A 21,441-nucleotide genomic window follows, 5' to 3' on the forward strand; every position below is an offset into this window, starting at 1 on the left:
GTGTGCCCTGAGTAAACCTCTCAAGACCATGGACCACAGAGGGTGATCAAACTGCCCTGGTCAAGGGTGTGCCCACCCTGCCGGTCTAGCATTTTGTAATATGACTGGCTACAGTCACAAAGTAAATTCTAATTACTCTTGCTAAGCAGACAATGCCAGAGGGTTCCTGGGAACTCCAGAGGCTCTTACCTGCAGGGTGATGTTGAGAGGCTGATACTGGCATTCCCAGTCCTCCAGGTGAATGAAATTGGACGCCTCAATGGATTCGCCATACATGAAAGAGGTGGGAGACACAACTCTGTGGGAACAATGAAACAAGGTCACCACCTCGGCTTCGAGTTTAGGGCTCCCAAGCATTTATAGCACAGTGGGCAGTGTAGACTTTGGAGGTCCGGAACCTGGGCTCAAATCTCACTTCTCCTACCCCTCACCATCAGTAAGTCACATTAACTTAAGTCACAGCTGATAAGAAGCTGCAGTGTCAGAATCTGAACCCAGATCCATAGGAAAACGGGATCAACAATCCAGAACTGAGAGAAGCCTTGGGTCATCTAGCCAAAACCCGTCACTTGACAAATGAGGAAATTGAGCTCTCGAGATTACGCATCTTGCCCAGGATTATACAGAGAGCAAACGGCTTAGCTAGTATTTGAACCTAGGTTCTCCTACTCCAAATCTCTGCCTCTGGGATCCAGAGAGTTCACACGTGTCTAAGATTTTTTAGTCAATAAAACTCTCCCTTCACAGTCATTCTATAAAGGCTATAAATTATACTAATAATTATCCCCATTTTACAGCTGAGAAAAATGAGGCTCAAGCATTTGTTTGCAAATCTGGTAAGCAAGGAGCTGAGACACGAGCACAGTCTTCTGAGGCTGAGCCCACCCAAACGACGAGGCTGCTGAGCCAGCACGAAATCAACTACAATTTCTTTTAGAACTGACGGATGAAAGTCTACATTTTTGTTTTTTGGTTTTGGTTATCATTTGAAAATGAGTTCATAAGCCAAGGCATGCCACAGTAAGATTTGAGGAAAAAAAAAGAGAGGGGGTCCTGTTTTGTAATGATATTCTAAACCACATTGTACAAATGACAAAACCGACAAAATCCAGTTCTTCTCCTTTCATATGGAATTGTCACAATTTCAGGAGTGCTGAAGATTATAGGCTGAGAGGGTAACAGCAACCAAAATAAGCAGTTGGAGGAGGTTTGGGGGCTTGTGGACGAAAGATGAGGTTGGGTAGCTAGGTAGGTGGTCAGGGATCCAGTAACATCTCCCCACTCAGTTGTTCAGTCATGGCAATTTCCATATCTCCTCTTTCAACAAAGCAAATGAGGAAAGTGAAGACCAGATTCCTCCCAATGCCTCCAAAACAGGCCATCAACAAATCACTGGGTGGCACTGGAGGAGTCGTTCACTTGTCGAAATCAAACAACAGAAAGAAAAAAACCCGCTGGAAGAAAGTGGAATAGGAACGTGGTTCCTGCGCTCTGGAAGTCATTTCACTCATCAGGAATAAGAGGGAGGGAGGTCTTCACATGACGGAAGAGGAAATCAGTGCCCCAGGAAACATGACAAGCGGCTCATTAAAAAAATAATTCAGATCTATGATTTCATTAAAGTAGAAATTATCAGAAAGGAAAGTCCTTCAAGTAATCTAAATTAGCACCTGACCTGCCATGTAGAGTCTTGAGCACTGGGCCCTGAGAGGTGAAGGGTGGTGCTCGAGCTGCCTGGCAGTAGATATCAGAGGTGAGCTGGAACCCAGGACTTCATGGCTTGGAAGCCAGGTCTGTGTTCAGGCAAATGTTCGTCTGACTTCACTCATAATACTCAGATATTTCAAGGATAAGTGATTTTACACCTCTGGGGATAAGCTCGTGATGATTCAAGATCTGGGCTCTGACATTTTCTGTGGAGGGAAAATGATGCACGCACACACACACACACACACACACACACACACACACACACACACACACACACTACACTCAAATACATTCTCTCATACACACACACACACACACACACACACACACACACACACAGTGGCCACTTAGTTGGTGAGGCCTCAGGTGACAGATGCAGGCAGCCTATCACTGACCTGCCTTCATAGTACCAACACAGGCCTTCAAGAACTCAAACTCACCACCATCTTGTTCTGAGGCACCAGACAGCAGCTTGGGTGGAGACATCTATTTATGAGGAAAAATAGAATGACCCACATTCACATTTCCATATGTCTTTAAGCCCTTTCCATACACCAGCCCTGAGAAGGCAAAAGTGTTTCTATGATACCCATCTTACAGATGAGGAAACTGAACCAGACAGAGGCAGAGTGACTTGTCCAGAGTCACACAGATACACAGGGCAGAAGCCCAGATTCAAACCCAGAGCTTCAGACTCTCCCCCCCACCACTGTGCTGACAACTGCCTGAATTATACTCAAATATCCCCTTCTGCCTTAAATGAGAAGGAAAGGAAAGAGAAGAAGCCTCTGCTAAAAAGGATGGATTCCTGAGGAGGGAAGGAAGAAGAGACAGAGTTGGAAATGAAGGTGGTGCAAAACCAAAAGACATTCACTAAGACTTTTAAAAATAAAAATTGAATTCTAAATATTTGGTTTTTTATAAGATATCTGACCATGATCAGACCTGATAGAAAGTGTTTCTTTCTCTTATATCTTGGTGTCTCTCTGCCCTTCCTGGCAGGTGAGAAAGCAGCTGATGCCAGGGCTCCCCTGCAGGCAGAGGAGAAGAGGATGAAGCCCCTCCCTCCTCCTCCTCCTCCTCCTTCCTTTCTCTCTGTTCACTTTGGAACACTGAAGCCCACTTGGATTGGCTTCAAGGTTGGCCTAATTGGGACTGGGAGAGATCACAGAAGTCTAGCTTATTTACAGCAGTACTTGAGCATCTTATATCTTTATATAACTCTAAGGAACTGTCTTCTTAATTTATAGAAGACCCTTTGATACATGTGCATTTGTACTGAACTGAAAACACCCCCAGAATCCTATTGTCCACATGAGCAGACTCAGACTGCCCGATGCGGTACCAGCTTGGAACTGAGCTGGGAGACACATGATGAAGGCCACAAACATTTGCTCATCCTTCCACCCAAAAACTATTAGTTGAGGTAGCTGGTGGCATGGAGCACTGGGCCTGGAGTCAGGAAGCCCTGAGTTCAAATCCATCTCCAGACACTTGCTAGCTGTGTGACCTTTGGCAAGTCACTTAACCTCTGTTTACCTCAGTTTCCTCATCTGTAAAATGGATATAATAACAGAGAGTGGTGAGGATCAGATGAGAAAACAATCGTAAAGTGTCTGGCACACAGAAAGCACTTGTAAATGCTAACTATTGTTATTTAACCATTTACATCCACAGCAGCTAGCTCTCCAAGTTGTGAGGTTCCAAAGAGCTAGCACATGTAAACACTTGGCAAACTCGCCATCATCATTTTACTTAAAATCATTATCATTCACACTACTCTTGTGACATCTCAGAGGAGGAAAGTTCTCTTCACCCACTGAATTTGATAAATACTGACTGAGGGTCTTCTGCGCTAGGGACTAAGGAGAAGAGAAAGATGAGTAAGACAGAAAAGGTGCTTCCAGCCCCGTGGAGGTAACATAGATCTATATGCCCCCTCCTACACTGGACTGGGGGTGCCTCCTGCCCAAAGAGGGAGGGATCCTGAACCTGGATCTGTGGACAATCTCAGGACTAGATAATGGTCATAACAACTCACGTTTTGTAATAAGCACTTTCCTCACACCAAGCCTGGGAGGTGGATAGTGTAGTAGGATTCCCATTTTACAGATGGACAAATTAAGGCTCAGAGAAGATTAGACTTGTCCATCTTCACACAGGTAGTAAGTGTCAAAGAACCAATTCGAACCTAGGTCTTTCTGGACTTTCCATCTGGCATTCTTTCCACCACATGTTGCTGCCTCTTTTAAAATTCGAGAGTTAGAAATCTGGTGAAAACAAATCCCTTCTCTTAGGAGGTGTAAGCTGCCACAGTGCTTCTGCCTCTGAAGCCAGATTAGGAGTCTCATCACCAGGTCAGCTCTCTCTGTAGAACTTCAACATTTCCATTTGCAGGCTGGGCTGGGATCCAGGATCACTTGAAAGTCAAAGACGAATCTCTGAGCCTTTCACGAGTTCAGCCCATGCTTTGGGACCAGGGTTCAACAGGTCTTTACTTTCTCCAAATGAATGGTGCAGATCCTTCCAGTTTCCATCAGCAAGGGGCAAGTACACTTGGGGGTGACTCCTGATTACGGGAACAGGAACTGGGGTCCATGGTTCCTCCGTCTCCAGTAGCCTACAGACACTTATCCTCCCAACCCCTCACTGCCTCAGTTTTCCCCTGAAGTTCACAACACTTCACCCTTGACATACGATTTAGACCTCACTACCATAACCCTTGCTGGTTTCAGAAGAAGGGGTAAGAAGGAGCATCTAGAGCTAACTGCAAAATACGAAGACTGCTATTAGATTCCCTGCTCTGACAGTACAGACCTTCAGAAAAGGCAGTCCAAGCCAGGAACTACATAGTCCTGGAACATCTAGTCTTGAGTTCTGGCCTCAAGCCTCTCAATGACACCTTTAACTACAGAACCCCACAGATGGCTGGTCTTAGAACAGCAGTCCCTAACCTTGGCCTCAAGCCTTTCAACCGCAATTTCCATTACATAACCACAGGACTGGCCTCCACCTGGGATTTTCCCAGACCTCTTGGGTAAATGAAAAAAATATTGGCATGCAGAATGTTCATGGAATTATAGGATCTAAGTTTGTCAGTCAATGACTAATGTTCTTGGGCTTACTATCATGAAAGAAGGAGAGGGCATGAGGCAGACCCAGAGGGCCAGAGAGTTCTACCTTCCACATTGAGGCAGCATCCAGCAATGAAAGGGGAAACAGGGAAGAACGAAACTGACCACCGGAGGACATGCACTGGAGGACAAGTTTTGACAACGCTGTAGTCAATTGATGGTCACTTACCCAGCAACGGATGAGTCTACTTCATGCACCAGAGGCACTGACAGAATGAGGGTGTTGTCATGGAGTGAGTTGGAGCGTTCTACGTTGCCACTGGTTTAGAGAAAGGAGAAATAATCATGTGCTTGCACCTGTCTGTCAACCTCGATTTAGCTGCCGAGCCAAGCAAAGATAGCACTGTGAACAAGACAACTGTTGCTCCCTCTGGGGAAGGTACCATAAACCTTGCTTAGAAAATAACACGTGAACTGTGCTCTCAAAGTCAGGAGCAGGAGAAATTCACCTAACAAGCCAACTGGTAGCTTCCCATCTTAACAGTTTTTATTTATTTAGTATATGACGGGCACTAAGCTACAACTTGGGGATACAGAGAAAAACAACAGATTCTTCCCTGAAGGAGTTCATATTGTAATGGGGGAGTGATAGTCATGCAAATATACATGCAAGAAATATAGGGTACACACAAAAGGTAATCTCAAGGGAAAAGCACCAGCTGGAGGGCCAGGTTGGGAGATAGAGAGAGGGGGAGATCAGGAGAGGCCTCTTGACCAGGTAAAAAATTGATATTTTTTGCTGCTGAAGGATTCTAAAATTAGGACCCCAGTACAAAGCCCCAGTTGCCCCACCTTAGTTATGGCTGTGTTCAGTTACAATAAGCTGGGTCTCCCATTAAAGTATCTCAGGTAGACTGATGGCCCAAGATAGCAAAGCCAGATGCCCAGGAGGAGAGACATATGAATTTTTTTACAAATGCATATGCTCTTGTCTTCTGACTTGGACAATGTGGATAGACACAGATAAGAAAAGCAGTAGCTTCTCAAAATAGTGCCCTCAGGGTGAGAAAGTTGTCTTGACTCTGTAAACATTACCTAAGCCCTTTCAATCAATAAAGGACTGTCCTACAGAGACAAAGACAAAACATAAGCCCCAGGAAGCTTACATACTCCAGATAAAGTGTGGGCTGCTTCTGGCACATGAGGGCACAACTTAAGGTAGCAGCCTGTGCCCTCCTCCCTTTCCCAAAGGTGAACCAAAAGGGGATATTACTCATGACAGACCACAGAACTACCCCCAAAACAAGGGAGGATTCTGCAATCTTCCTTCTAGCCCTCTCATACCCAGATACTATCTGATAGAATCATCTCCCAACAGGGGATAAAGCACCTTTTACTACTCCCTGTGGCTGCCGCAGTCTGATTTACCCACAAAGCCTCCTCTCTCTTCATAACAGCTGCCCCAGCCTGAGCCAAGTTTACAAGGAGAGTTAGGGAAGCCAAACTTCAAAAGACCTCTCTTTATCACAGGAAACTCGTGAGATTGGCAGCTTCTCATACATACAAAGAGTTGGTTTTCTTGGGAAAGTCAGCAGGTTTAACTTTCCTTCCTTCCTTCCTTCAGCAGAAAACACTTAATAAATTCTGGTTGTTGACTATGTCTCAGAGCCTGGGAACTGAGGCTCCGCAGCAATGTCTCTCCCTGCTTTGGTTGGTGGGAGAGGTCAGGGAAGCCCCTGCATATCCCAGTCACCACTCCCATCCCTTCCACTGGAAGACTCAGGCTGCCCCCTCTGCATGGCAGCTAACACTGCCTCCCAACATCCCTTACACGTTTCCCTTCAGCACTTCCAACTCTCCAGGGGGTTAACTAAGGCTAGAAATAAATATGGAGGCCCACTTGGCCCAGTTTTCATCGTGCTGAAAATTCTTCCACCTTTGCTCATCAGACTCTGGAGACATATGCCATCGCTGCTCCCCAGAGCCATGGGACATGGGACACCCCCTCTCATTCTCCCTTTTAAAAAGCAGCAACAGCCACAAAAATCATCTTTGGCCAAATCTGTAACGCCTCACCTTTGAGCAGTCACGAGGAACTTCAGGGTCTCCTCCTCCCCAGACAAGTGGCTGGTGTCAAAGATCACACTGAATTCATACTGAAGAGAGAGAAAGAGATGTTTGGTGTGGAAGGCCTTTCCCAGCCCCAGGGCTGGGGCTGGCCCCTTACAATCTTATCCAACATCTTCCCCTCCCAGTGCTCCTCCCTTTTATGCACATCTTGAACAGCATCCAGCCAAGTGCAGAATTTCAATGATAAAAATCCTGGGAGATGCTGCCTTCTTTCCCTGAGGTTTCATTCCACAAATGACCCTTACATAGGTGCTGTTACCCTGAACATCACAATTTAGATGCATTTTTAAAAACCTACCAGGGACACGTGTACTCACGTGGAGGTTTTGGGGGTCTGGTTTTTATTTTATTGTCTGTGTTGTCACTAACAAAACCAAATAAAATGAGCCTTCCGGTATACAGAGAAGAACAGATAGAATAAGATTGCACTTGAAAGTCCCTTAGAGAAAAGGCATCTGGCAAAGGGTTCTGGTAACCTGGATTTGAGCGCATGCTGTACAGGTACCCTCAAGGGAGTCTTTACTTCTTGCTGACTCAGTTTCCCAATTTGTGAAATTGGCATTAGAATTCTTGCAGTACCTCCTGGGGTTTTTCTGATGCTCCAATGAAGCAGCTTGAAAGCCCCTGGAGAAGCAGAAAAGGTCTCTGGCAGGCTGAGATGTGGCCAAGTGCTGGCTCCACAAGACAGAATCCAAAGCTAAGGTGAAACAAGAGCCACACCGAAGCCTTGGACCAACGGGCAGGAGCCAGCGGAGAGGATGCTCTGCATCAGGACAGCAAGAGAGAGCTCAAGGCACAAGCACGAGGTCAGGGAGGAGGGACCACTCAGAAGCAGTGCAGGGGTCAAGGGGCAACTACAAGATTGGGGTGTGGGGGTACAACAAACCAATCAATCAACTAGTGTTTGCTAAGTGCCTGCTTTAAAGACAAGAGTGGAGACAAGTCCTGCCTTCATATTCACAAGGACAATCTGGACAAATACACAAAAGAAATTCATAATACATAAATACGAGACAAAGCAAGGCATGTGATGGGGGAGGGATTTAATAAATCCTTATTGATTGACTGATTGAGTCACAATGCACCAGAGGCCAGGGGAGGTCACAGCCATAGACTTCTGCCCAGCTGGTGGACCTAGGACCTGATGATTCAAAGGCTGCTGCAATAGAGCAGCTGGTTTTGGTACAAAGGAATTAGTAGCCGATCAAGTCCTAGCTCGGTCACTTGCTCCCTCTGTGGTCCCTATTATTACACCCATTTGACAGATGAGGTAAATGAGGCCCACAGAGGTGAGTTGGCTGGCCCCCGATCACATAGCAATGTGGAAGCAGAGCCAAAATCTCAGATGCACAGATCCAGTCTGGAAGGCTCATCAGAGGCCAGCTGGTCTACCACTTTATAGGTAAGGAAAACAAGACTTGGAAGTTTAAGTGAATTGCCCACAGTCCTACAAGTTTGAGATGACAGAGGTAAGATTTGAACCCAGGTCTTTGGACTCCAAATCCAGTTTTCCTTCCGCTATATATTGGTAGAAAATCTTTCAATGGGAAATACGTCAATGACTTTCAAAGAAATTTCACCACTAGGTGGCACACTCATAAACCCACAAGATGACATGTAAAAGACCCAGAGCCAGGAGTGATGATGGGATTTGCCTGGAATTCTGCCAGCTAAACACACACGCACACACACACGCACACACACACACACACACACACATTACTGCTGTTCTCTGCATCTTCCCCTTCTCCACTCCCTCTTCCCAGTCTATTATTATTGGCCTTGATCTCAAAACTTAGGTCTCTGTTGGATTAAGTACGGGAGCAGGAGTCCAGTAGAGAAGGTGGGAAGGGGCTGCCTTCAGTTACCATTGAGCCCAAGGTAACAGTTGGGCAATGGGCCCTCCTGGCAAAACAAGATGCCACGTCTAGGAGGGGGCCAGGGGATGTCTTCCTCACAAAGGAAGTCTCCTATTCAATGGCTTCTATGCAAGGAGGGCAGAGTCTTCCCATTTTAAATGGGTTCCATGGTCCAGAGATACACACCGAGGTTACAATTCCCACTTTGCAGATAAAAAAGGGGTCAAAAACTCACAGAGGAAGTCATGGAGCATGCAGGACAGTAGAGTCCTCCTCCCTTCCATATTCATAACTGACTGGCAACGCAAAGAGCAACCTAGATCTAATGACTCTTTGCAACGCCCAGATCAGTAAATATTGCTGAACAAACGAATGGAGTTTGAGCCTGGCTTCCCCATGTGGAGATGCATTTTTTATATTTGAATGAAAGTGACTAAATCATTTTTGGTGGATGAGTCTGAATCACAGAGAATGCCCTAGAGTATCACATAATGCAGTGGTAGAGATCACACCAACATGGCAGAAAGAGTGTTGGCTTTGGAGCAATCACAAGAAATGAGCTCAAATCTTGTCTCTGTCTTTTACTCTGTGTGACCTTGGAAAGTCACTTTGCTTCTCTAGCCTCAGTGTCCTCATCTGTAAAACGAGAGAGTAGGATTAGATGGCCTCCAAGCTCCCTTCGAATTCTAGCTTAATGAGCCTATGATGCCACTGAGGTCAATTCCGTGAGCACTTATCAAGCACCTACTTTTTTGCAAGACTGACTCTACACTAAGTAGATGAAAATACATAAAAGTCACACGCACACAAAAGTTCCTGTTTTCGAGGAGTTTACATTCTCCTGGGGGGATGCACCTTTATCCAGATGAAGAAGCAAAGATTATTGAAGGAGGGAGAACCCACTGGGCTTAGTTAGTGTTTGTTGAATGATTGGGAGACATTAGAAAACTGTCCACACAGAAGGCAGCATCTGAGAAGAGTCTTGGCAGGAGTGAAAGAGGGCATTTCAGGCTTGGGGCACATCCTGGGCAAAGACCCAGCCACCAGAAATAGAAGGTTACGGTCAGAGAACAGTAAACATGCCAGTTCAGCTTGTTAAAATATCACATGGGAACCATGGAAGGTTCAGGGTTCTGTTTGGTGAGATGGAAGAGATGTTCACTGATCTCAGCTTGCCTCTCAAGTGGCTTTGTGTAGATTAAACAACCTAAGAGGCAAGTAGGTCCTAAAGACAGGAATCTAAGCGGTACAGTGGATAGGATGGCTGGACCTGAGGGGGGACCTGAATTCAAATCCTGCCATACTTACTGGCTGTGTGACTCTAGATAAATCATTTCACCTCATCAAGCTATGATAATAGCCCCTACCTCATAGAGTTCTATATTTAACATATATGTTAATTCTACATCTATATATATGCTACTGTGTAAAGCACACGGGAGCTACTACTAGTAGTGAGAATGAAAGGAGTCAACCCTTTCCTCATATCCCACACCATGGGAGCATTTAGTTCAGCCACCCCTACAATTAAAGTCTTTTCAGTTGCTAACTCCCTTTTATTTTATTGTTGTTCAGTCATGTCTGACTATTTGTGACCGCTTCTATGGTTTTCTTGGCAAAGATACTGAGAACAGTTTCCCATTTCCTTCTCCAGCTCATTTTGTAGAGGAGGAAACTAAAGCAAACAGGATTAAGTGACTTGGCCAGGGTCACACAGTAAATGTCTGAGGCTAGATTTGAACCCAGGAAGATGAGTCTTCCTGACTTCAGGCCTGGTGCTCTGTCCACTGTGCCACCTTGCTGCCTGCTAGCGCCCTTGGTCATGAGCTCACAGAGCTACCACTGTTAGCAGGAAAAGGTAATGAGAGAAAGCAACAGCTCATCTTGGAGCCCAGAACTGGAAGGGATCCAAGGGTCACCCAGGGCAAACCAGAAGACACTGGTTAAAGGATATGCCCAAGGTCAGGGATGTGCGATGGAGACAGAACTGGAAGCCAGGTCCTCTGACTCATGCTCTTGTTACTGCAACAGGACTGTGGTGGCTTCTGGTCAGGAGAAAAAGAAAGTCTGCTCCTTACCTTGGTCTTTGACCTCATGAAAGGAAATCCCACACTGCATTTGAGGAAGTCGGACTCCAGCAATTCACAGGAAATGCCCATCTCCTCCTAGAAGACAAGAAAACATCCACATGGAATGACTGGGAGATGAGAGGGAAGTGTCCCAATGGATCCAAGAAAGGTGGAATGCTGAGGGAGGACTAAAGGGCCGCACCTGCGAAGAGAAGCGCCTATTGTATGGAGGATCAATCAGCAAGGACATAGGAAGCACCTACTGTGTGGAGGATCAATCAGCAAGGACATAGGAAGCACCTACTGTGTGGAGGATCAATCAGCAAGGACATAGGAAGCACCTACTGTGTGGAGGATCAATCAGCAAGAACATAGTAAGCACCTGCTCTGTGCCAGGAATTGTGCAAAGCACAGAGGATCTGAATACAAAGAAGGAAACAGAAATTTAAAACAGAGAAGTGCAATGCCCCCGCTCCTCCCCCTACACACACCTCTGTAGTACAAGATGGGGAAGTTGTAGCTAAGGAACAGCTTATGTGAAAAACATCAGAAGACTGCAAAGAACCACAAACCCACTACGGGTCAATAATGTGACGCAGAGGCATAGAATGCTAACAGTGGCCCAGCACCCACAGTGAGGGAGGTGAGAATTCCACTACCCTCTGACCTGCTCAGGCCACACCTGTAGGATTACATGCATTCTGGGCATGACATTCAGGAAGGGCAGTGATAAGGGCCTTGAGACCAACCCACTTCCCAGTCATCCACACATCACAGCTTCTGCATGCAGGCCATCGCAACACCCCCCATAACACACGCACACACACATGCACGCACGCACACACACACACACACACACACACACACACACACACACACACACACACAATAGAAGTCTGGGTTCTGCCCCTGGAACCGCCCTGGGCTTGGCTATGGCAATTTTTGTGCCCAGTCCCAAGCCTGCACAGCACTTCCTGGTCATTTCCATGCTCCCCCTTCTTACATAGTCTTCCTCTATTAGAATACAAGCTTCCTGAGGACAAGGACTGTCTTGTTTGTATGTGTATTTCCTGCACTAATCAGATGACCAGAACATAGTGTCTCTCTCTGTCTCTTTCTGTCTCTGTGTCTTTGTATGGAGGACTCTCTGTCTCCCTCTCTCTTTCCCCACCCCCCCCCACCCCCCCTGGAGAACAAAAGATTTAAGGGGGTTTTGGCTGACAGGTGTCTTCAAGTCTTTGAAGAGAAGTTCCATGGCCATGGGATCTTATGCATCCTGGGTCCCAGAGTGAAGCCAGTGGAGCATTCAGGGTGAGTTGTACATTTAGGCACAGAAGCAGAACCTTCAAGTGGGAAGGGCCCTCAAAGCCATACCTGACAAAGAATGCCTTTTATCAACATCTGCCTTAGAGCACACCCAGCCTTTGGTTGAATACCACTAAGAGGAGGGATCTCACTCCAAACAAAGAAACATTTCCTAACAAGGAGAGGGGCAGATAGCCAAGGGGGTTGCTTTGGGAGGCAGTCGGTCCTTCATCCTCAGAGACCTAGCAGCACAGGTTGGGGTCGTGGGGTTAACCCTCATGGCTCAGGGGCTCTCTCCTGGGTCTAGCCCATAGCCCGTGTGAACCACAGCCCTGCTTTCCAGACAGTTAGCTACCACAACAAAAGGGAAGCCACAACTTCATAACTTGCAGATGCTTTTTGTAGCTCTTGGCAATTTCTGGTAACTTACAAGAAGCAAATTTTTATGCCACTTGAGGGAAAAGGACCACTAGAACTTCTGCAAAGGAAATCATAGTGAAGTGTGGCTGGACAGAGGCCGAAAGGAGCTAGGTGATTTCACACTCTGGTGTCTGTTTCATTAAATCCAGTTCAATCATGAAGATGTCAGGGCAAAGTTTGAGACATCTGCCGCACAAAAGCCTTATTGGAATGAAGCCTACTTAATTTGACATGACATTTTATGGCACCATAGAATCAAAGGCTTGGAGCGTGAAGGGACCTCAGAAATCACCCACTCCAATGTCCTCTTCTTACAGTGAGAAAGCTGAGCCTCAGGGAGATGGACTACAGGAAGACCTGGCCTCAGATACTTGCTAGTTGTATGACCTGGACAAGTCACTTAATCAGCATCTGCCTCAGTTTCCTCATCTGCAAGATGGGAATAATGCCAAAAATAATAACCCTGAGTCATGTAATGAGGATAAAATAATATTTGTGAAGCACTTTGCAAAGCTGAAAGCGTTGTATAAATGTTAGCTAATATCAGAAAGGAAAGAAAGAAGCATTACTTCGTGCCTGCTGTGTGCCAGGCACATACATGCTGTACAAGTACTATCTCCTGAGAGACAATCTGGGAGATAGGTGCTAGTATTCTCATTCCTGTTTTACAGTTGAGGAAATTGAGGCAGACCTGAATTAAGCGACTATCTAGTAAGGGTCTGACACTGGATTTGAACTCAGGTCTTCCTGCCTGCAGGCCTAACACTCAAGCCATGGTACCACCCAGCTAAATTCTAGAGGTCTGCAAATGAAACTCGCGTCTACAGGTCTGGCTTTTTATAGCTCTCCTCCTATCTACACGTCTTAAGCAATATTCATAATATAGTAAGGATCCACGGATAGTGAGAGAAGATTGTGATCTAGGCCTGACTTAAACCCCAGAACTTGAGTGAAGCCAAGTCAGGGAATGACCAGCAGGCTTTGCCCAGGTCTTCTAGCTCCGAGTAAGTGACTCTTTTCCCTCCATGATCAAACGCAGCAATCGTCCGGCTAGTCTCTCACACATCTAACCCCCACATCAACTTGTCAGAGGTTTCTGTACTTTAATCAAGTCATCACCATTTCAAGATCATTCAGCACTCGTCTTTGTAGCTGCTGAAAACATGCTATAAAATTCCCCGATTTCCCAAGTTTCATGCCTTGAAAAACACAGTCAAGCAGTTACACTGTGTTGGAGCTATTACTTCTCATGCACTGCCCAAGGCAGGCCAACATGTGCCAGTAATTAGGGAAATCCCCAAGCAGGGGGGAGGGTAATTCTCTTGGACTCAGCAGAAGACCAGGCAGGAAAGGGAAAGGCAGATAGGCAACACAAAGGCCCAGCCAGTCTACTTTAAGAAAGCCTCAGGATCATCCAGCAGATGGATGGACAAGAGGGTCAAAGTTCAAAGGCAGTGGAACTGGCCAAAGATTAGGGCTTTGAGATACAGGGAAGCAAAGGCTTTGTGTGAACTCCAGTTTCCTCCCAGGAGTGAGATTTTTGGATCCCAGAGGTCCACAGGCCCTGCCCAGGCTAATACCCACAGACAGCCCCAATCCTGCCTTTCCCAGGCTTCCATGAAGGTAGTGCTTTCCCCTTGTGATTGGCTCCAACGTATCCTCTCTACACCTTGCGTACATGTTTGTTTGCATGTTGTCTCCCTCAGACCGAGAGTTCCTTGAGGGCAGGGACTAGCCTGTGTGCTTTCGTTGTATCCCTGGTACTCAGCACGGGGTCTAGCACACAGAGGTGTTTAATAATGTCTGCCCATTGCCTCAGCCACCTCTGTTTCATCTGCTTTCATGCCGTCATCACTCCTCCCAACCCCCCCCATAACACCTCCTTGAGCCTTGGGACCAATGCTCAATGGCATGGCATTGGTGGAAGGCCCTTCTCAATTCTAAAGTACCAACTACCAGTGTCTTCTTCAGTCCCATGGCCCTTCTTGGGTCCTCAAATCACTCCCAAACCTCCTGAGCATCTAAGATACCCAGCATAAAGGAGGATTTCTGCCCTTCTACCATCAACAGGGGCAGGCAAGGAAAAATAAGGTGCATATAAGACACAGAGTAGAGAGAAAGTAATCTCAGAGGAGAATGAGGAAAGGCCTCCTGCAGAACACAGAACTGGAACATGGTCTTGAAGAAAGCCAGAGAAAACAAGAGCTGGAGGTGAGAAGGGAGCATGGCAGGCACAGGAGTGAGGGGAGGCAAAGCCATGGAGATGTGAGATTGAGCACCAGCAAGTCAGTCAGTGCAACTGTACTAGGGAGTTTGAGAAGGTCAGGAAAGTAAAGAAAGATTGGTGGGATCCAGAGGGAACTTGGTGCAGGGAAGGTGACTCTAGTTAACAGTCCTAAGAAAGTGACTCTAGTTAACAGTCCTAAGAATTAGCAATTGAGTGCTGAATAACAGCCAGCCTCTCTGTCTACCAGTCTCCAGGAAGGCCTGCCAATGTGGAAGTCATGGGGAGACAGACTCTCCTGCTCTCCTTAGCTCAAGGACTCCCTGGAAGTGGGGTGATGGATGACTGACTGGATGCCCATTTGGACCCTACCAGAGTACTCTGCACATCAGCCTGGGCAACCTGCCACTCTCCCAAATAGTCACCGACCACAGGGCCTTTGGCACATGGAGGTAGGCCAGAGGGAAAATGTAAAAATGGGTGGAAATGAGGGAATTTATTTCATCTAACTATCCTTATTTGTTATGTGAATTTTGTTGAGGTTTTTTTTTCTAAGGAGGGGAGAGTAGGAAGAGAGAACATAGGCATTTTTTCATTAAAAACTAAAATAAAATTTAATTTAAAAAAAGCATAGTTTATATAGAAGGGTATCTTCTTGGTGATCAAGTATATTGAGCTTTTAAAACCCAATTCCACTGTGGTCTGCTGGGCAGCCACATCTTGTTGGTAGACTATGAAATGGTGGGATGGCTGCTCCAAGAGTCTGTTTGAAATCCTTGGCCATTCACTGAACTGTGGGTAATGAGCTGTTGAAAAGTGAATCTTTACACAAATGGCATTTTCACATCTTTTCAGGTAACAGGAAAGACTTTGGGGAGACTTCACTAAAGGTGAGGAGAGAGGAAAGACTGTAGAGCCTGAAAATTTCTTCCAGACTAAATGGGTGGTTTTGGTCACGACTAATGGTCATAAAATTATACCTTTTGCCTTGGAAGGGACCCTAGAGGTCATTGAGTCCAACCACCTTCATTTTATAGAGGAGCCACTGAGGGTCAGTGAAGGCAAGACACTGACCCAAGGTCCCATGCGAAGGAAATAACAAAGGTCAGATTCAAATTCCCCAAACCAGAACCAAATCCAATCTTCTTCCCATCTCCCAATGCAGCCTATGGGAGGAAGGAAGCCATCTTGCCTAAGATGTCTACCACTTCCAAGATGGCACTGCTCCCCTGGAATGAGGGTAACTCAGTGGTAAAGTTCAGTGTCACCAGGATGGCAGTAGGGGGAGAGACTGACAAGACTGGAGAACAACTACTCCTGGGGCCAAGTCCCCAGTCTACATGGCTGGACACACCAACCAACATGCTACCATAATTATGGCCACAAGATATGATGGACAGCTAGTTATGGAATCACAAAATCTTGGCTTCCTCTTGGGTCATCAGAGCAATTGATCAATCAATAAGTATTTATTAAAGACCAGATTCTAGTCCAGGTGCTGGGGACACACAGGCAAAATGAAAGAATCTCAGGTATGGCTGCCCATTCATTGGTAGCGCTCAGTGGCTGACATTCCCGTGGACACCCTAAGAAGCCAAAGAGGCATGAACATATGATGCATAATACAGAGTAGACCAAGCCTCCTTCTTTCTGCCTTATCTTGTCAACCCAAATTCATGGATAAGAGGGTACTGGCAGTCATCTTTCATTCACCTCAGTCTCCCTCACTCTACACGCACGCACACACACACACATGCATGCATGCACGCACATGCACACTTAGAAAGCAGCTGCTTTCTTTTTCACAACTACTTATAGCAGTGATGGAATCAGAATCTAGGGAGGACTTGTGACCCACATGGCGGAAAAGCCCATTTAGGACAGATCTCCACTTCTTTGGTATCCTGGACCCCTCTGGCAGCAAACTTTTGAATAATGGCTTTTAAACGCATAAAATAAAATACAGAGGATGACAAAGGGAACCAATTATGTTTAAAAAAAAAAAACAGCTATCAAGATGTTAAAGAAGTTCATGGAGCCCCAGTTAAGAATCTCTGCTCTAGGGTTACATATAAGTAAAAAACAATTTTGTATTGAGCCATAAGTCTGATTTCCTTAGTGCGGGGAATTCCTGGTGTGGAAATTGCCTCCACAGATACAGTATGGCAATTCCCTTATAATTTCTGGTCTTAAATTACTCAATAAAGAAGACAACTCAGTTTAGCTTAATATGCTAATTTTAGAGAGAAAAAGTTCTTTTCCTTCCTCTATTTCGCCCCGGCTCCTTCCTTCAGCTACGCAAAATGTAAGAAGCACACATATTATTGTTTGTTTTATCCTTTGACCAGAAAAAAATATCAAGGATACCATAAGAGAAATGTATTGTGGAATGGTCCAGTTAGGTTACAGGAGCAAGGAATCACTAAAGGAGATCCTGACAACTCCACTGTTGTACAGTCGCTAATATATGCCAAGAGAAAGGCCCCCAGTACATTGGGCAGATATCCAGTGGTGGATTTATGGAGAAATGTGGACCAGAGTCCCACACATTGATGAGTCGCAATCTCCAACAGTGGAAGGAGCCCACCCCATCATGGATGAAATTAGGGACAAACTGGAATTTTGGAGTCTAAAATAAAACCTAAGACATTATCTGAAGGCAGGACAAATGGTAATGCATGGACTCTAGCTACAATCTGAGGGAAGAGGACAGGGAAGGGGGAAGAGGAAGGAAAAAGACAAGGAGAAAGAACTGAAACCCAGAGAGACTGAGACAGAGACAGAAACACAGAAGTATGGAGGGGGAGAGGGAGGAGGGTAGCAAGGGCTGGTGTGGGCGTTTTGGTTAGAGACAATCTCCTCCCTTAATAACTAACAGCTCATGGCTCTATGGTGCTTTATATATGTTTTATCTCATTAGATCCTTGCAACAATCCCTTAGGAGATAAGTGATATTTTTTCCCATTGTACAGATGAGGAAACTGAGGCTGAAAGATATTATGGTCACACAGCCAGTGACTATCCAAAGCAGGATTCTGACCCAGCTCTTCCTGACTTTAGGTTTAGTGCTCCATCCACTGAACCACCCAGCTGCTCATGCTACAAGGGCTGCCAACATCAGAGAAGTCCCTGTCACAGAGATTCACCCATGCATGGAAAGTCACCCAATGATGGCAGAGCAGGGGAGGAGGAGGGCAGACTCAGTCATGGAAGACCAGATCCACGGCTCTGAGAACAAGCACAAAGGGAATCCATCACCAACATTCAGAATCCCTGTTGGATGTAATTCCATGTCCTTGCTCCAGAAGAGAAGAGGACAGGGCTATGGACCCCACAACCATCAAGAAACCAGAGATATACCACAGGGACTCCCAAAAGGTTACATATAACAGAACCAGAAAACTGAGTCACCACAGTCCAGCCCCTTGAGCTTTTTCACTTGCCCTTCCTTTCCCACTCTCTTGAATACCACACTAGAAAGCACACAGGGGTTGAATTCTATCCCCAGGGCACACCAGCACAGAAGGCACTGCCTCTACCCTCCTTATTCATGCGGGTCTCCACAGCATAGTCACAAGCTCCCACCCTCCCCATGGGCACAGCTAGACTCATCTCCATTGTATGTCACCATCTAAGTTTATGTTTGTTGATTATTCATTTCAGAATGGGAACCAGATTTTTTGCTCTTATTTGTAGAGTTCAAGATTTATTTTTGAAAGACACTTTTGTTTTTCCATGGATGTCTTTAGTGTTGGTTTTTTAAAGCAGGCATACATTCACATGTGGATGGCAGGGGGTGGTGACAGGAAAGTCCCATTCCAACGCTTCACACTATATATGCCAGGTTCTCCTAGATCGTGCTGATGTAACCAAAGCTCTGACTTTGCCGGAACAGAGGGAACAAGGATTTGGAATGTGGACAACTGCCCTCAGAAAACCAGTCCAATGAAATGCAAAAGCTGATCACCTAATGAGAAATGATTGGCTATGGGAACTCATGAAATGGCCAAAATACCTAAAAGCCCTCAGTCCCATATGGGCACTTTCAGTTCAACAAGGTGAGTGAGGGAAGGGAAAGGGGGAGGAGGAAAAGGTTGCTAAAAGCTTCCCAGTTTTCAGCCAAGGATGGGCTAGTAAATGTTCAATGACTGGCTGGGGGCGGGGGGGGGCGGGGGAGACTATGTGCAATATGTTTTAAAATTTAATTTGATTATTAGACATTTTCTTAAGTCTAGACAATCAACCAAACAATAAATCAAGCCCTGATTTGTAGTCCTGATTTCTAAGGTGCAAATGCTCACTCTGAAAATTTAACAATGGTGCTTGTTTAACAATCAGCTCCAATCTGAGCTGTCTCTAAACCACCACTGTCAGCCCATCAACTAGCAAAGCTATAGATACTCTTCATGTGCTTGTTGGTGTTTGGTCATTTCTCAGTCATTCCAGACTCTTTGTGATTTTATTTCTTGCCAAAGATACTGGAGTCATTTGTCATTTCCTTCTCCAGCTCTTCTTATGGTTGAGGAAACTGAGGCAAACAGAGTGAAGTCACTAGCCCAGGGTCACACAGCTAGGAAGCATTTGGGGTTGCATTTGAACTCAGGCTTTCCTGACTCCAGGCCCTCTACTGTGCCATCTAGCTGCAGTCACTGTCTAATGTCAGTGATTAGCATAATTCTGGAAAAATGGCCCACATCTGCACTGACATTCATTCTCACTCCAAAAGGAAATGGAGGGACAGCTCACAGGTCCTCCTTGGAGAGATAAATAAGAGCTCTGGTAGACATGCCTTGAGGAAACGAGAAATATCTTCTCATGGGTTATTTGGTCATTCTGTTGAGTTACATTGTCCACGATGGGATGAAGCAGATCCCCAACAAGGACCATTGCAGAGGATGACCAAGGAAAGACAGTCAATGAACTGCTTGTTGAGTTCTTCAAATCATACTTGGAGACCTCAGTGGGCAAGGGGACATGGTGGAGGAACTAGAAAATTACACCGGCCAACATGGTTCAAAGCATTCAAAGTGCTCCATGATCTACAGATGATTCAGAAACATCATGCCTAAACATCATAATGGATGCCCTAAAAAATAGAATATAAAACAAATCTGACTCCGTTTTAAGAGGAGGGCCGGCAGAGTAGAGTTGGTAGAAGACTGGCCCTGGAGGTAGGAAGAGGGAGATTCAAGTCCTCTTTCTGACATGTCTCAGCTATGTGGGCAGCTGTGGTCAAGTCACTTGACTTCTCAGTGGCCCATGCAACTCTCTAAGAATAGAAGATACAGAGGATGTTCACCTGTAGCAGTGGACAGTGTTTCTCCACTGAGAGTTCCACATACCAATGAAATCTCAAGTCTAGAGTGAGTTTGCGTGCATGCGTGTGCGTGTATATGTGCATGTGTGTGTGTAGGTGTAGATATATGGAAAGAGAGCTCTCTTCCTAGCTGGTAAGCCATGACTGCAGATGTCTCAGTCATTTCTGAATAAACTATCTAAAGAATCAGAGCATCAGGTGATCTGAGCAAAGGTCATGGCTAACACTAAATTAGAAAAAGGTCAATACTGGAAAGAAGGTGCTACGTGCAGCTACAGCCGTTCTAACCTTACCTATTTAGACAAGCTTCTGACTCTGAAAAAAATGGGAAGGAGATAAAAGTATAGTGTGGTTGACTTGAACTATTAACATTTCCTAGAAAAATTCAACAGATGGAAAATACTCACCCACCATGAGGCAAAGAGAGCTCAGAAACCATCCCAGCCAACAAACACTTCACCTCCCTGCCAAGCAGAGAGACATGGCAGCCAAGGACAACACTGCCTTAGAGCACACGGCAGAGGAGGAGAATGGATGCTTGTGAACAGAATGGGTTTACACAAGACAGCAAGGGCCAATTAAGGAGAAAACCAAGCTTGCTGAGAGTTCAGGGGAGGATCAGCTAAACCAGACTGCCACCAGAGGGCCCTTTGGTGAAAACAAAAGGAGAGCAAACAGGCACCAAATGGAACGGATCTGCCAGGGTTTTCAAAGTGATCAAATCTCAAGGTCACTAGACTGGAACCCTACCACCCTCTACCCAACACATTAGGTGAGGATGAAGCAATAAAAAGGATATCGTCAGGAAGACTAGCTGGACCTCCCTCATATTTACAGGAGGGAAATCACGCCCCCAGAGGTGACACAGTTTTAAAAGTACCAAGGAAATAAATGTGAGGATGGGGGAAAGATTCCAAAAGAATGAAGGAGGTCTAAGGAAGATGGCAGAGTAGAAAGATGCACATACACTAGTTCTTCCCCCACAGCCCATAAAATACCTGTAAAGAATGACTCAATAAATTCTAGAGCAGCAGAAGCCACAGAACAATGGAGTGGAGGAGACTTCCAGCCCAGGCTTTCCTGGAAGGCTGACGTGAAAGGTCTGTTGCACAGGACATGGAGTCCAGCCCATCCTTGGCCGCTGCACTGGGAGGAGCAGGGCCAGAGCAGGCTTCAGGGGTGGAATCCCCAGCACAGCAGGAGTTCACAGATTCCCTCAACCCACAGGCACCAAAGGTCAGTGAGAGGGCTTTTCAGCTGGCCCAGAAAGAAGCAAGGTCCCCCCCATAGCTCCAGCCCCAGGTGGCAGCAGAGGCCTCAGCAGGTGGTGGTG

The 21,441-nt window shown here is 46.0% G+C and overlaps 1 protein-coding gene across 3 annotated transcripts in view; it reads right to left on the reverse strand.

Moving 5' to 3' along the window:
* ITGA9 (integrin subunit alpha 9) overlaps positions 1-21,441 on the reverse strand; it is a 406,938-nt gene that overhangs the window by 67,812 nt on the left and 317,685 nt on the right. For all 3 annotated transcript variants that reach the window (XM_072598903.1, XM_072598905.1, XM_072598902.1), the window contains 4 exons: positions 10,852-10,938; positions 6,861-6,940; positions 5,014-5,103; positions 190-298 (listed from right to left, as the gene is read on the reverse strand). In XM_072598903.1, the coding sequence (XP_072455004.1) occupies positions 190-298; positions 5,014-5,103; positions 6,861-6,940; positions 10,852-10,938 (366 nt within the window). The remainder of the gene's footprint in view (positions 1-189; positions 299-5,013; positions 5,104-6,860; positions 6,941-10,851; positions 10,939-21,441) is intronic.

This window comes from Notamacropus eugenii, chromosome 3, assembly GCF_028372415.1.
Source record: "Notamacropus eugenii isolate mMacEug1 chromosome 3, mMacEug1.pri_v2, whole genome shotgun sequence".
Taxonomy (NCBI): Eukaryota; Metazoa; Chordata; class Mammalia; order Diprotodontia; family Macropodidae; genus Notamacropus; species Notamacropus eugenii.